General features: G+C 32.8%; 2 protein-coding genes across 4 annotated transcripts in view; one reads left to right on the plus strand and one right to left on the minus strand.

Moving 5' to 3' along the window:
• Positions 1–14486, plus strand: part of LOC144852444 (uncharacterized) — a 97925-nt gene that overhangs the window by 24143 nt on the left and 59296 nt on the right. The window lies entirely within an intron of this gene.
• LOC144852425 (glycogen phosphorylase, brain form-like) lies at positions 15–14442 on the minus strand. Of its 2 annotated transcripts, none has more exons than XM_078710225.1 (20): positions 14144–14442; positions 8911–9012; positions 8665–8743; positions 8400–8503; positions 7514–7645; positions 7135–7246; positions 6801–6883; positions 6387–6530; positions 5946–6038; positions 5596–5742; positions 5269–5432; positions 4831–4945; positions 4420–4521; positions 4060–4207; positions 3400–3600; positions 3111–3190; positions 2795–2919; positions 2484–2618; positions 2078–2144; positions 15–1966 (listed from the first exon to the last, which is right to left on the minus strand). In XM_078710225.1, the coding sequence occupies exons 1-20, from the start codon at positions 14387–14389 to the stop codon at positions 1784–1786; spliced, it is 2562 nt and encodes an 853-aa protein (XP_078566351.1). In that variant the 5' UTR covers positions 14390–14442; the 3' UTR covers positions 15–1783. The 2 variants fall into 2 exon arrangements, with proteins under 2 accessions (XP_078566351.1, XP_078566352.1); XM_078710226.1 differs by lacking the exon at positions 14144–14442 and adding an exon at positions 11667–11924.

Consider the following 14486-nt stretch of genomic DNA (forward strand, 5'->3'; position numbering starts at 1 on the left):
ATTTGGTTTTTCTTTTTATTTTGTGTTGTCATTTTATTTTTTCAGCTAATGTGGAAAACGCCAGCTAATGTCGAAACAACCGTTAATGTAGAACAATCCACCGCTAATGTAGTAAAACCTCCAGCTAATGTAGAAACAGCAACAGCTTATGTAGTAAATAAAAATCAACACCAGCTAATGTAGAAATGGTCAACAGCTTATGTAGTACCGAAAATTGCCTGCCAGCTTATGTAGTTACTACATAGCGGTGGATTGTTTCGACATTAGCTGGCGTTTTCGACATTAGCGGTTGTAACACAGGGTTTATATTTTCCTAAAAATGGCTATTTTTTTACCACTTTTATTTTTCGACATAACTGGTGTCTATGGTACTATAAAGCAATATATGATCATATAGAGCAGTTTTATCGCATAATAATTGAATTTTAAAAACTTGATATTTTGGCCATTTTTCAAAAATGGCAAATTTTTGAAACTTTTATTTTTCGACAAAACTGGTGTCTATGGTACTATAAAATGATGATAAAGCAATATATGATCATATATAGCAGTTTTATCACATAATAATTGAATTTCTAAAACTTGATATTTTGGCTATTTTTTGAAAAAATCCCTGTACTATAGTACAGAGATTTTTTCAAAAATGACCAATTTTTTACCCTTTTATTTTTCGACAAAACTGGTGTACTATAGGGTGATGATAAAATAATATATGATCATATATAGCAGTTTTATCGCATAATAAAATGAATTGGCAAACCTTTTTATATTATGAAAAGGTCATGGCATGCACATTCCTCAGTGTTTTTTTTTCTCGAAAAATGCCCAAATTTCAACAAATTTTAAGTATTACATTCAACACACACACACACACTGATATATGGTTGAAAAAATATTAATTAATTTCAATGATTTTAGCAATAATAAGCTGAAAATATTAAACAGTGTTTGTATGTACTTCAAATGACTTCAAATGTAAAGATTAGTTTCCACTACAGATGCAAGGACGGAAGAAGAACACAGCGAGTTGATCAATGGTAAGCCAATGATCAAGGTAATCCATCACCTGCGATTGATCAAATTAATTGCATTTAGCTTACGTTCTTGCATTGCATCCTAGTGAGAACCAGGCTAAAATGTGAAAACAATCTTCAACAATTATACAGAAATGGCAGGTCAACAGTAAAAGTTTTTTTTTCTAGTGTACATTTCTATCAACACGTTTGTCACTGAAAACAAGAAATTGGAGCATGCGTATAGAACATGTCATGCACAGTTGACTGTGCTGATAGCCTCATCTCTTTACAACAAGGATTTTTATCTAAAGTGAAGCATTCCTTGTCCATTAACTAACTTAATAGATTTGTTATATTTTACGACAATGCTGCTACAATATTTTGAACATAATATTATTTGTATTTAAATATAATATTACACTATATTTGTGAAAAAAGCCTAAATAAAGTTTATTAAAATTATTATTAGAATTCCACTATGACTAAAGTTATATAATATTACTCTCTCTTTGCCAAATATACATCTGATGAGATTTTCTCATTGACGGTGGGAAATATACTAATTTGCTTTCTAGTAACACTAGGAAATATTTATTTATGTAGTAAAACATTACATGTATGTATTATTTTAATATTTCTACTTATTTTCAATGCATACACCTATTTAGGAGTATAGGAATACATAAACTGCACGTAGTAACATTTCCAGTTAAGCATTGAAATAGATGTGTTTGGTAGAAATATGCTAATTACCTTGCACGTTTAATTTAGTAACTTTCTAACTCAACATTAGTGCCTTTATCTCTTGGTACATGAGGAGCAGGTAGCTTCAACGTCTGCGGTTCCACGCCCCAGATATCACGGGCATAATCCGTAATCGTACGATCACTAGAGAATTTTCCGGAAGCTGCGATATTTTTTATGCACATTTTAGTCCACTGGTCTGGGTCCTATTAGATAAAAAAAATGATATAATGAAATCAACTGTTTTTATTATCATCTTTGTCATCATATTTCTTTATTGTTATACCGTACATTAATTAATGTAAAATGTAACTTACTTGATAAAGTTTGCTGACTCGTTCTTGACACTTTACGTAATCATCAAAGTCGGCTAGTAACATAAACCTGAAAATAAAGTACATGTCAAAACCCAAATACTCAAATGCATTTTTACCAATACCAACACCATACATTATTCCTCATACCAACATGCAATATGTATTGGTGTTGGTATGGGTGAAGATGTAAGGAGTGTTGAGATTTCACATCTTAAAGCCTGTATATACTAGGGTGATACTCAGTGGCGTAAGGCTATGAACAATCACTGGATAAACCCAGGGGCCCCTAAAACAGGCATTAAAATATGTCGAGCGTTGGAGGGCCACTTAGGGTTCCTAAACCAGGGGCCTCAGGCCTCTGCGTTACGCCACTGGTGATACTACATCATCAACGAATCAATCTAACCTGTCATGATGTAGTAAAACATTAACAATATCTTTGAATGCGTCAGGCTCGTGAGCTGAGAAATAACCGTCTCTGATCTGATCTATAGCCAATTTCAATTCTGGATTTTTCTCGTAGTAATCTATTGAATGATAGCTGCAAATATAAGACAAAACATTATTTCAAGTTTTGCATGGTTAACAACATTTTAATTTCTTAATAAATTGCAACATTTTATTGTTTTATGTTGTTTTAATCTTAGTTACAAACTTTGTTTTATTTGTGAATTGAAACGGTAAAACGATTTCCAATAAATACGATTATAGACTTACGTAGGACGCCGTTCTTCCACTTCTTTTACCGTCATGCCAAAAATAAAGATATTCTCTTTTCCCATTTCTTCTCTCATCTCGACATTAGCACCGTCCAATGTACCAATCGTAAGGGCTCCGTTTAACTGATTTAACAAAAAAAATAAATAGTGCATCAGACAATATCATGCTTTGATTTCGGGACAGTAGACGAAGGAGATGATGATCTACACAAAGATATACACAGTTTTGTTCATTTACGAGACTGTATTTGGTCAATTTAACATCCATTCTTCGCTAATAAAGGGCCTTAATATCAGTTTCCTATCATACTCACCATAAACTTCATGTTTCCTGTCCCAGAAGCCTCGGTACCAGCGAGTGAGATTTGTTCAGAGAGATCTGAAGCAGGTATCACTAAATTAAACAGAATAACAGAATATTTAGAAATATATATTCAAATTTGTATTAAAAATAGGGTGAGGATTGAAATGATAGCAAGCTCCTATTTATTGTTACCATTTAACTTATTGTAAATGTATGCTTGCTTATTTTTTTTTGGACTGTTTCAAATAAATATTAATGAATTGAAATATCAGTATTTTTCTCAATTCTAATTTACTTACCTTTTTCTGCAAGTGATACTCTATAGTTTTCCAGGAATATGATCTTGAGCTTTTCTCCCACGATTGGGTCGTTGTTGACTACTCGTGCAATGCAGTTGATGAGATAAATAATCTGCTTGGCCATGTGGTAGCCCGGAGCAGCTTTGCCTCCAATCATTATGGTACGAGAAACAAAACTACCACTAGGATTGCTCTTGATACCTAAAAAAGGGTTTCAGTTTTATTTTTAATCATTTGAATTGTTTTTATTTCAGAATATGTCTAAGCACTTAACTTGCAAAGATAGAAATAAAATCACATCACATGAGAAGAAACAATTGTTGTAGAGCTGTTTTAAGTCAGATAGACTTAGGCTTGGCAGTGGTGTTGAGCATTTTAATAATACTATCTACAGTCTTCTGTAGGTATGATTTTATCTAGTGTAAATTTAAATATATGTAAATACCCACAACATTGTCATTTTTTCAGTAATTTGCCTTTGGATTTGTAAATGTATGTATATATCCTCAAGCTTAACTGGAAACTGAGGAAATTCAGATTAGGTTCTCTACAGACCCACAACAGCCAGCAGTCTAATCTCTTCTAAGTTATAGTGTTCATGGGATTTTATCCAAAATGACAAAAGAGAAAGAAGTGAATTAGAAGTAAACATTAACGTACGATTATAAAGAACAATCATGTGTAACGCATTCATTAGTTGACGTTTGTATTCATGAATTCGTTTTACTTGAACATCAAACATTGAATCAACGTTGATCTGAACACCATTTTGCTTTTGTAGGTATTCAGCTAACTTCATCTTACTTTCCTGGAAAAACGAATTTGAAAACATTTCACGTAAAGATTACTAATCATCCAATAATTCAGTTATCTTAGTAGAAATTGAGTTTAAACATAGTGTGCTGTTGTGGAAATTCACTCTAAAACACCCTAAATGCAGTCAGTTTGTGTAGTATCTGCCAATCATTTGTAGTGGTACAGTATCTTTTAGACAGTATTATCAAGGTAATGATCTCTTACTTGCTTAACTTTGCGTACAGCTTTGCAGAATTCTGCATTGTCCACAAAACTAAGTAGTTCTCGCAGCTTGTACAGGTCTGTTGTCCACTCATCACCAATTTTCTAAAACATAACAGGAAGACAATAACAAACAAAACTAACATAAAAGATATTGAATAGTTGAATATGAGGAAGCTTGCAAAAAACAAAGTTGGCAGGGATTTAACCTATGACCTCAAGATAGTCAACTTTGAATCATACTTTTATACAAATAAGCTAGATCAAGATCGTGCGATTTAAGCCTAAGTAACCAAAATCATGACATCAGCATCTGGAGAATAAAAAAATGGCTGTAAAAACAAGTCAGAGAGAGACATTTTGCAAAACAACAAAACAAGCGTTCTAGTTACAATTAATTGATATCATACTGACCTCTGCAATAATATCAGAAAGACCTGGATTGCAAAGCAGAAGCCATCGCCGTGGCGTGATACCGTTCGTCTTGTTCTGAAACTTTTCCGGTGTTATATCATAGAAATCCTTAAATCTGTAATTTAAATCAATAATTCCATAATGTTCTTTCAGCTGGGATCAGCCAACTCCCAAAAGTAAACAACATTTTACGGTCACAAAATGTTGTTTTAGAATACTATTGGCAAATATTTGTCCATTATGATAAAATAAATTTTGTTGCAAGGGAGTTTGTTTGATGGCTACTACCGGCCGCATATAACAATAATACTTATTTCTACTGTTACTTCTACATTTCTAAATAAATATCACTGAGCAAAATTATAATATAGTAAGTGTTTAAGTTGGGGTGTGTTGATAAGAATCAGTGCAATATTCACTAAAAGCAAATTGCCTTACACTTGTGTTCGAATGATTCCCGAGTGAATCTCTGCGACTCCATTTATGGCGTGCGATCCGACGATGGAAAGATGAGCCATGTTGATACACTTGACTGGTGATTCTTCTATGATTGACATTCTACGAACTCTATCCATATCATCAGGATACTTGTCCGACACATTCTGATTTGAAGAAAAAACATGAAAATCTGTTAAAATTAAGAAAATTAATTATACATTATTCAATCAGTTACCATATTTGTCCCATTGAGTTTGATACTTGATATAAGAAAGATAAATAATGAACAATAAAATCAAAGAAAATTAGTAATTACAAAAGTCTTACAGCTAAGTGTTTTGAGTTGATCTCAAAAATAATTTGAAGATGCCTTGGTAGAACCTGGTTCATCATATCAACTGGCCAGCGTTCCAATGCCTCAGGTAAGATTGTGTGATTGGTGTATGCACAAGATCTAACAGTTAGGTCCCAAGCCTGGCGGAGGAAGAAAACAAGAAAAGTGTTAATTGACAAAGGAAGTGAAGTTTGGATGCTCAGCTACCGACAATCCATGAGTACTTGGTTCAAATCCTGCCATATTCAACTTCTCGTTTGTGTTTGTACTGTGAAATGTATAACCACCTCTCTGGAGGACAGTCAAGTTTGACATAGAAAAAAGAAAATACAATAAAACTTACCTTATCCCATGTTAACCCTTCAATGTCCATAAATATCCTCATTAGCTCAGGAATTGCCAAAGCTGGATGTGTGTCATTCAGTTGTATGGCAACCTATAAGATCATTTCAAAAGAAAAACATTTATTTTGAACACATTAACGAGATAAGATTGGATGAAGTTTGTTTTATCTATTTTCCACTATAATGATATCCACATCCTCATGATAATGATGTCATAGTTAATATGATAAAGATGATGATTATTGGTAATAAGAATGATTTTATGTTTTATTATATTGAATTTTATTATTTATTTTTATTTATTTATTTAATCACACTCTTGTTTATAACAAGACCAGCCGATTCTGGCTTATGAGTGAATAAATATATAGTATAGAATTTAAAAACAAGCACAGATAAAAACATCAGACATTGAATAATTACAATCCAGTACACCATACCTTGTCGGGGAAAGTATCAAAACTTGTGCGCACTGGATCACGACATCCAAAACGAGAAGACTTGAACCGACGAATGATGTCCTGTAGCGTGGCTGCCACCATGAAATACTCTTGTTTAAGGCGGAGTTCTTTTCCTTCAAAAAACTTAAATTTAAAGCATAAAATTAAAGTCTTTACTATCAGAAATAAGAAATAAAATAATTACATACATAAGCAAAATTAAAGAACTCTAAACCTATAAATTATCAATAGAAAGGTCGAGTATATAATAATAAATTGTAAAACAAAATATTCTTACGTTATCGTTGGGGTAGAGAACAAAACAAAATATTCTTACGTTATCGTTGGGGTAGAGAACAAAACAAAATATTCTTACGTTATCGTTGGGGTAGAGAACAAACAAAATATTCTTACGTTATCGTTGGGGTAGAGAACACGAGAGATATTTTCTGCAATGTTACGATCACAAACAGCTTGGATATAGTCACCATCATTGACTAGATATCAAGAAACATAAACAGAATTATCACATAATATTACACTATATACAAGATGATCATTTTAATGTAAAAGTAATTCTTATGAATGCCACATCCTTGGTATTAGAGTATGTAACTTGTAAATGACTGCATCAAAACAAAGTAAAAAATGGCGATAGTTGAATGCATTTAATAAGGTTACAATAAGTAGAAACTTATAATAATAAGTATAAACTAACAGAAACTTATAATAACAAGTATAAACTTACAGAAACTTAAATTGAAACTGTTTGGAGATTTAGCAGACCATAGACGCATGGTGTTTACCGTGTTGTTATGGTAACCAGGTGTTGGACTGTCATAAGGCATTGCAAACACAATCTAAAATGAAACATGTCACATCATTTCAAGACGGTCTGCAATTTCATTAAATGCTTATCATATTGATTCTCGCTTGTAATTTTGATGGTATTATACAATCTAAAATATATTTTTAAAAATCACAAGAAAAAAGTGTTAATAATTTGTTTTCTTAATGTTTTTCTGAAAGGTAATTTCCGAGAACAGGATAGGATAATGCATCAGGGTGGGCTTATAATTGAGTCAGCATGGGCTTATACATTTGGGTAGGCTCTAATTAGTACTTACCTTGGTGTCAACCCATTTTACTTTTCCATCTTTATGTTCAATTCTTCCATAGAAGTTGATTGGAATCATGTATTCAGGACGAGCTTTCTCCCAAGGGTTGCCATACCGCAGCCAATCATCTGGTTCTTCAATCTTTTGAAATAAAGTGAAATCAACAAAATAATGGAAATTGAAAAACCAAAGAGGAACGTTGTAAGCACAGTACTGTACAGATTTTAATACGGTAAGGAATCATATAAAAGTAAAAAAGTATAATTAATAAGTTCTAGCTAGTCATCTCTGTAGCAAGAAGAAAAAAAAGAACTTTAAATATTGCACACTAGAAGCTGTTAGTGAAGCCTGGTTTCCATAAAATCGCTACACCGTTTTCATTGAAATCGCTACACGCGGAGAAGGCGCCGACGCGCATCGGGGAGGTCTCCTCGATTAATCGCAGAAAAATCGGCAAAGTTCAACTTTGCCGATTTTGTCGGCGATGAATCGTATACGCGTGTACCAAAGAATATTTAGCGCTCGCGTACTAGATCCCCGATAAATTCTAGCGTTTCCATAGAATCGCTACGCTCTGTCGGCGACAGCAGTCGGCGACATGGTGTAGCGATTTTATGGAAACCAGGCTTTAGTGATCTGCCTATACTATCAAACTTCATGTGACAAAAAATGTAAGATATTATTATCACTACCATATTTGGGCATATCACTACCATATTTGGGCATATCACTACCATATTTGGGTACATCACACTTTTTTTGTCAAACTAGTTTGATAAGAGCTTTAGTGATAATCTGCGCATTCTAGTACCCATTTATATTATGGGTGTGAAAAGACACAAACGCATTCTGAATACTGCCTGGAAATTATATTATTTAAAATAAATATTCTTACTTGTCTGCCATCTTTTATTTTTTGACTGAAGATTCCATAATCATATCGGATGCCATACCCATATGCAGCAAGACCAAGCGTTGCCATGGAGTCGAGAAAACATGCTACAATAATGTTCAGCAAAAGATAGCAATAATGTGAAACATGCTTGAGAATTATTAAATAAATTAGTAGATTTCAAACAATGGATTCGCTTTCATCACAAAATAGCATGAAAACGCAAAACAAAATATTTATTAAAAAGGACTGAAAAAGAATGAATTACCTGCCAACCTTCCTAGGCCGCCGTTGCCAAGCCCTGCGTCCTCTTCTATTTCTTCCAGTTCTTCTATATTTAGACCAAGCTGTAAACAGACAAAACAAAATTGGTTGATTACTGTTTTGTCAATACATAAATCAAATTCTTATTTTCAAATAGTTCGTCATATGGATAATGATAAAATTATGATAATGATGTAATTTATAAATAGATTGACAAACTGACTTGAATAAATTTATAATGACTATTTACCTGATACATAGCTTCATCACATTCACTTTGAATGCCCAGATTGACCATAGTGTTGGTCAGTGTCCGGCCAATATAGTACTCCAAAGACAAGTAATATATCCGCTGAAATAAAACAAAACAGAATATTAGCACGACTCCCTGGTAAAGTGCATCCCAGTCGCACATTTGGTTGTGATCCTCATTTTAAAATTTGAAGCCGACTTATTAATTTAAAGGAGTATATTTAGGATGCATAGAGTAACCCATCTACGGCACCTTACCCATCTAAGGCAAGCCAATAGCTATTTATAGAACTTGTTTCTTTCCGTTTAAAAATGATTGATGGGAAGGAAGAGGCGGAGCGGGTTCAACATGTTATCACCTTTACTTTCGAATACTTTCGTTAGTAGCAGCATCCTATTCCAGTAATTGCTTTGTATGTTGTTAGCAGGCCTATGTAACAGCATCCTTTTCAGTAATTGCATTGTACAGTATTCATAGGCCTATATGTAATGTCTAATTTTTAAAGTTATTCTCCTCAAGGCTCCATAATTTTTTTTGCAAATATTATTGGTCGGCCTACATTTTTTAATTGTCACATAAAAACATACAGGGCTGACAAAATATAACAATATATCTACACTACGGACATAGACACAAAAATAAACACTCTATTGATTATTACAACCTATGGTAAACCACTTAACAAAGAAACCTATTGTTTATCAGTTTTGTCAAAAATTTGACAAACTTTCAATTTTATTTACTGTAAATATACAAAAGCTTATACATTCTTCAGTTATCTGTCGAAATATTAAATAGCTCGCACTCTCTCCCCCTTTTTCTCGCTCTCTTAATTTTGTTAAATATTTTGTATTTTAATTTATTTAATTATTAATATTTTGGATGTCATTCCAACTTATAACACAGTAAGTATACATCTGAATCTAAACACAATATATAAGAATATAATGTAAAGAAATACATAATATGTACACCACATATCGTGATATATTCTAACTGCAAGAAAGTCAACTATGGTATTTTAATCAATGCAGAATGACCTCAAAACTATTTGAACTATAACCTTTGATGCAAGTGACATTATATAAAGTTCACATTTTATCTGATGTTCAATCATGTGTATCATAACGATGGCCAATGGATATTTTACTATGAATAATAATAATGAAAAACGTAATACAGTATCACAATGTATGTAGAATGAGAGAGGTATTATACCTCCCTGGTAAAATTATAAACCAATTCATTGTGCACTGAAGCATAGCATAAGTCACAATTTACAAAATAAACAAAATACAGCATAAGCAAGTTATATATTAATGATGTATTCTATAATACTATTACATTACATTTTTGTACATAATTATTCAGAAAAAATGTTATAATTAAAAAAAATTTGATATAATATCCGTGCCATAACTTCCCTGTTTGATTAACCAGATTGTTATCGAAACATCAGCAATACCTTTGGGTCTTGTACGTCGTAATGTTGCAGGGTACGTATCCAACGCCCGGCCATACTGTCAAAAACCGAATTCGCCAACGCCAAATAGAAATCCACCTTCGTACCGGTGTTACGATCCTTCATTAGTGAATAATGCAAATGCCGATTGAAAGCGGATTTCATTTCTGCGATGTCTTCTTCTTGCGCAAAACCCTGCAAGGATACTTGGCGGCTAAACCGATCGTGACATAGTAAGACATCTTTGTCTGCCATGTTTGTGCGAAAGGTAGTAGTAGAATCCAGGAATTTTAGATGAAAGACAGTGAGTAAACACGGAAGCAAATAGGATCTACCTGGAAATATCCAACTTCCTACTGTATACATGACAGTGCATTCCATAACTGTCATTGTTGTCTAATCAAGTTGAAATAATAATAACAATCTTTTTCAACCTTGAAACACTTTCAGTCAGTGAATTTGCATTAAATCATTTAAAACTGAGATTACAGATTTAGTTTTTAACCAGCCCGGTTATTTAGTATATTTTAAACTAGCAGTATAACTTGTAGTATTTCAATTCATTTCATTTTCATTTGATAAAAAACGTCAGGGGCTTCTAAAGAGACAATAAAGCTCTCTCACGTAAACCAGAAGTCTCATGGTAATTGAAAGCAAAAACAGAAACATTCATTGAATATATTGTGAAAGAAACTGGCATATTCAATTGGAAATTTCATGCAAAAATTGTTCATCGGAAAAAAATGACAATAAGATACAGCAAATGGCAACACAGTCAATGTGAGCAGCAGTAGTTGGCAAACTATAGATATGTTAATTAGTTACCACGCTACATACCAATACATATTATTATTATAGAAAGATTTTATTAGTGAGAAGTTTCTTAGCAAGACGCCGGAGTGAATTATTTAGCAACAACTGTGAAAGATGACACCAATAAATAGTACAGGACAGAGTATGTGTAAAATGTATAATACAATACTGTAGGCCTACTGTATAATTAGTATAACTATTAATGGTACCATAGTTATACTAATCATTTGTATTTTTATTAACTTGTAAATGTAATTTATTATGTGAAAAACATTTTATTTACAAAAGAAGAAAAAAAATATTTATTCAAAAATTTATAATTTACTGCAAATAAATTTTTCTAACATGAACCTTTTTTACGTAATTAAACAATATTATAATTAACACTGTACAAATACTAAGCATTAAAGGCATATTTATCTCACCATTTCACACACATGATATTTACAATGTAAGGTTCAACAAAATATTAACAAACCTTAGGGTCATGTTCATAATAATGTTGTTGAGTGCGAATCCATCTTCCGACCAAATGATCATGCACTGTGTGAGCAAGGGCCATAAAGAAATCCCGAGATGTCGCAACATTCCGATCTTTTACCAGCGAACAATGAAGATGGCGATTAAATGTGTCTTTAAATGCTACCACATCATCCAACTGAGCTATATGGCGCACGCTAATCTGGCCTCGCTTCTGGACGTCTACTTCATCTGTAGCTGCCATCCTTTTGGTGAGTAAGTTATGTGTGTGGGATACAAGACTGCATCATCCTCTTATGAGACAAATGGCACCAACCTTAACACCTTAACAGGGACCTCTTAATATGTTGAGGGCAGTCTCTTAATTTCTTAAATACTTACTACTTTACAGCTTAGTATTATTAAAGGCTTAAAGATGTATTGTCCCTTGAAACACAGAAAAATGAAGGTCAAAATATTCTAAATTTAAATTGGCCATATCAAAGTAATATTAAAGCCCCATTCCCTACGTTTTTTAGATCTAATTTAAGATCACAAACTATATTTAATGTAAAAATAATACTATATGGTCCTATTGCGATAACTTTTTTCGTCTTTAAACGGTTAAAAATGTGAAAAATAAGTCTATTCTAATAATTATAGCGGCCCGCTATAAATCCCAAAATGCATTGCGCGCGGATTGATATTTTTGTTTTTCACCTGTAATTCGCCCACTTTTCGATCGATCGTGAGGCCAAAACAAATGGAAGACTCCTAACTTTTCAGCGAAAATACCGGGTTTTCCCCAATTTGTATCAACGGAGTCTGGCAAAAATAGAAAGACAATTAATGCAGCAACTATACAACATCAGGCTAGGTATATAGCTCGCGTACGATGTTCGTACGTTACCGATGTTTACCAGCTAGGCCTACAAAACTAAGCCTAGCTAGGCTAGGCCTAAGACCGTCCACGAGAGGTCGATCACCGCGAGCTACTTAGGTAGTGCATTGTTTCTCACTTTTTATCATAATTCACCATAAAACGTACATTTAAGACAAGAAATGACATGGTTTAATGTTTTTAAAGTGATATATATGTATTATTTTCCAAAAAACGTCCAAAATTGCAGGGAAGGGGTCTTTAAAGTTATTCACTTTAAGTCGAAAATTCGAGCCAAAAGCAACAAGTTTACGTAATTAACAGGTAAATTAGTTTGATTACATTTCATCTAGAAAATCGTCGCGAGCGAAAGTAAACAAAGATTTCAAACCACGAGTACGCATTATGCATATGCTAATTAGAATTGTTTACAACTCATCACGGTTGAGAAGGTATTTTAACACAGATTGTGAGGAAGTTTTATGATTATGCATACAGAGTAGCCAAACAAGCGCGTTTCATTATGGGATATGTTTTGATCAAAAACTTTGACTGGAAGTCAAAGTTATTTTTTTAACAAAAAAACGTCTGTATTTCAGTTAAATGATTTTTTTTTCGACAAATTTTTGGTGATAGTTAATAACTATTAAAGATGTATTGTCCCTTTGACTAATTCAAACAAATTTTTTTTTTTAATATTTCGAAAAAAGTGGGTCATTTTGAAGTATCATAATAGTTATTAACTTTCACCAAAAATTAGTAAAAAAAAAATAATTTAACCGAAATACAGACGTTTTTTTGTTTAAAAAATAACTTTGACATCCAGTCAAAGTTTTCAATCAAAACATATCTCATAATGCAACGCGCTTGTTTGGCTACTCTGTATGCATAATCATAAAACTTCCTCGCGATATGTGTGAAAACACCTTCTCAACCGCGACGAGTTGTAAACAATCATAATTAGCATCATGCATAATGCATACTCATGGTTTGAAATCTTTGTTTACTTTCGCTAGTGTCGATTTTCCAGACGAAATGTAATCAAATTAATTTACCTGTTAATTACATAAACTTGTTGTTTTTGGCTCAAATTTTCGACTTAAAGTGAATAACTTTAATATTACTTTGATATGGCCAATTTAAATTTAGAATATTTTTTTTTTTCATTTTTTTTGTTTCAAGGGACAATACATCTTTAAGATACTTCAAAATGATCCACCTTTTTTCGAAATCTGTTATTTTTAATTTTTTTGGAATTAGGCCTAGTCAAAGGGACAATACATCTTTAAGGTTTATCGCAAATAGTATGCTTGATACTGGAAGATTGGAAGCAACAGCGCCAACAACAGTATAATAAAAACTTGTTATCATTATTATTATAATATATTTCCTTCCCACCATGCATTACACACAATATTTGCGATAGAGCTTATGGAATAATATTAATAATACCCTTTGATAATTACATTTTAAAATATATTTATTGACAGTATTGTATTCCCAAAATGTAACCGTATATAATAATACAGCCTCTCTAACTCAATAAATCATACGTTTAAACCTGTTTTTTTACCTGTACCACTCATATAATAAGATTAATAATTTTAAAGGCCTACCTTTGGGTCTTTTTCATAATAGTGCTGTTGAGTTCTTATCCATCGGCCTACCAAGTGATCGCGCACGCTGTGTGCGAGGGCTATGAAAAAATCCCTGGATGTGGCTACGTTTCGGTCCTTTACTAGCGAGTAATGAAGATGACGATTAAATGACTTTTTTAACGTAGTCACATCTTCAACCTGTGCTATACCACGAACACTTATCTGTTTTCTCCTTTCAATATCAGTTTCGTCTAAACCTGCCATTTTGTTCCAGTATTTGATACCTAAACTTCGAAAAACGATGAAGCCGGTGCCTGTTAAAATGCACGTACGTACCTCGATATCCGCGGTTCAAAAGGTA

This window comes from Antedon bifida, chromosome 9 (assembly GCF_963402885.1).
Source record: "Antedon bifida chromosome 9, ecAntBifi1.1, whole genome shotgun sequence".
NCBI classification, from domain to species: domain Eukaryota; kingdom Metazoa; phylum Echinodermata; class Crinoidea; order Comatulida; family Antedonidae; genus Antedon; species Antedon bifida.